The sequence below is a fragment of the Phoca vitulina genome, unplaced genomic scaffold (genome assembly GCF_004348235.1).
Source record: "Phoca vitulina isolate PV1807 unplaced genomic scaffold, GSC_HSeal_1.0 scaffold106, whole genome shotgun sequence".
In the NCBI taxonomy this organism is placed as follows: domain Eukaryota; kingdom Metazoa; phylum Chordata; class Mammalia; order Carnivora; family Phocidae; genus Phoca; species Phoca vitulina.
In genome coordinates this window covers 65,944-68,061 of record NW_022589809.1, presented here as the reverse complement: position 1 = coordinate 68,061, position 2,118 = coordinate 65,944, and the positions used below count along the sequence as shown (strand labels likewise).

The 2,118-nt window shown below is 33.9% G+C and overlaps 1 protein-coding gene across 1 annotated transcript; it reads right to left on the bottom strand.

Moving 5' to 3' along the window:
* Positions 1–557: 557 nt before the first annotated feature.
* Positions 558–1,502, bottom strand: LOC116627914 (olfactory receptor 14A16-like). Its single transcript, XM_032397892.1, has one exon. The coding sequence runs from the start codon at positions 1,500–1,502 to the stop codon at positions 558–560; it is 945 nt and encodes a 314-aa protein (XP_032253783.1).
* Between the last annotated feature and the right edge of the window lie 616 nt (positions 1,503–2,118).

Here is a 2,118-nt window from a genome sequence, read left to right as displayed (position 1 = left end):
ACATGGAGAAAATTTAAATGTATGGTACTAAATAAGGAAAGCCAATCTGAATAGATTGTATATTATATAATTCCAAGTACATGACATTCTGGGAAAGCCAAAAATATGGAGACAATAAAAAGATCATTGAATACCTGGTCTGATGGGGGTTAGGGTACAAAAATGGTCAGGGTGTGGTGGAGTTTTGGGGTAGTACAAATGCTCTGTGAGACATTATAGTGATGACTGTATGTCATTATGTATTTGTCCAAACCCATAGATGTAAAGCACTAAGAGAATCCCTAATGTAAACTATGGACTATGGACTAATCATGAGGTTTAAATGTAGGTATATCTTTGTTAAAAAATGTGATTCTGGTGAGTTATATTGTTACTCAGGAAGGTTATGCATTTGTGGATGTAATGGTTATATGGAAAATTTCTGTATTCCCTCTCAATTTTTTTAAACCTAAAACAGTTCTAGAAAAATTTGAAGCAAATATACTAAGAAATAATGTGTGTAAAATTGTAGATGGTATTTATTATTGAAAATGCAAAACAAAAAGAGAAAATAACTTTTACTTTTTGGTGAATATTTTTTTTAGCAACCTCTGCAGTGATGTTTTCATGGCATTATTTCTTAGACTGTATATAATGGGATTGAAGGTTGGAGGCACCATAGTGTAGAACATAGAAATTAAAACGTCACTAATAGAAGGAATCCCTGAAGCTGGCTTCAGATAAGCAAAGATGCCAGTGAAGAGAAATAATATAATTACCACCAGATGTGGAAGGCAAGTGCAGTAGGCTTTTGACTGACCTTCTCTTGAAGGAATCTTCTTGACAGTGGAAAGGATGTTCACATAGGAAATAATGATGTAAATAAAACAGCAGATATCCAACACCACACTAATGAGGATAGGTACAATTTCTATCATTAAATTTTCTGAGCAAGAAATAGCCAATAACTGGGGGATGTCACAAAAGAACTGATGGACTATGTTAGACCCACAGTAGGATAAGGAGAAAGTACCAACTGTGTGCATCAAAGCAATCAGACTCCCACCCAGCCAAGATACACCTATCAGCTGAACACACATGTCTTTGTTCATGATGATTTCATAGTGCAGGGGATGGCATATGGCAGCATAGCGGTCAAAGCACATTGCTGTCAGCAGGTGTAGTTCTGTAGTTGCTGAAAAAACCACCAGAAAGACCTGGGCAATGCAGCCAGTGAATGAGATGGAGTTACTGTGAGACAAGGAGTTGGCAATGGATTTAGGAATGGTGACTGAAATTAGGCAGAGATCCCAAAAGGATAAATTATTCAAGAAGTAGTACATGGGAGTGTGAAGATTCTGGTCCAAAATTGTGATCATGATGATGAGGACATTGCCCATCAGAGCACAGAAATAAATAAAAAAGAAGAGCACTAAATGAAAAATGCATATATTTTTGTTGGTAGAAAATCCCATGAGGATAAATTCTATCACAACTGTGAGATTTGTCAGCGTTGGAGGCATAATCTGTATAAAAATAGAGTAATAAAATATCATCCTCAATTTTTTTTCAGTATTGAACATAAAATGAGTTTCTAAATATGGCAGTCATGCAAACTATTAAACACAGAAATTACTTTCATCTAGCTCCTACTCAGTATATTGATCATCAATCATTACTTGAATAAAACTTCTTTATTGAACCACTTTAGTTTCAAATCATGTAAATGTGCCATTATTATGTTGTCCACATATGTCCTGTGAAAAATCCTGAAGTACTGAAAATTTCAACTGATTTTATCAAAACCTGAACAACAATCTACCTTCTTATATCTCTCAGTAAATTCAGAGTGACAAACCAACTACTATTAAACTGTGTCTCAGTCATAAGGTCACTTCATCATATCCCATGAACAACAAAACGTGTTTCGGCATACCTTCAAGAAGTTGAATAGTAAATAATTCTTAGGGGAAAAAAATGATTACAGACCTTCTGCAATCTATGAAATCTTTAACCTCCTTACTGTCTGCAAAACAGTTTAGAGATATTTGTATATTTAAAATTTTTAATAGATTAAATATAAATCAATCTAACTTTTTTCTCACTCATAATACTCAAATTATTTATCATAAAATTATA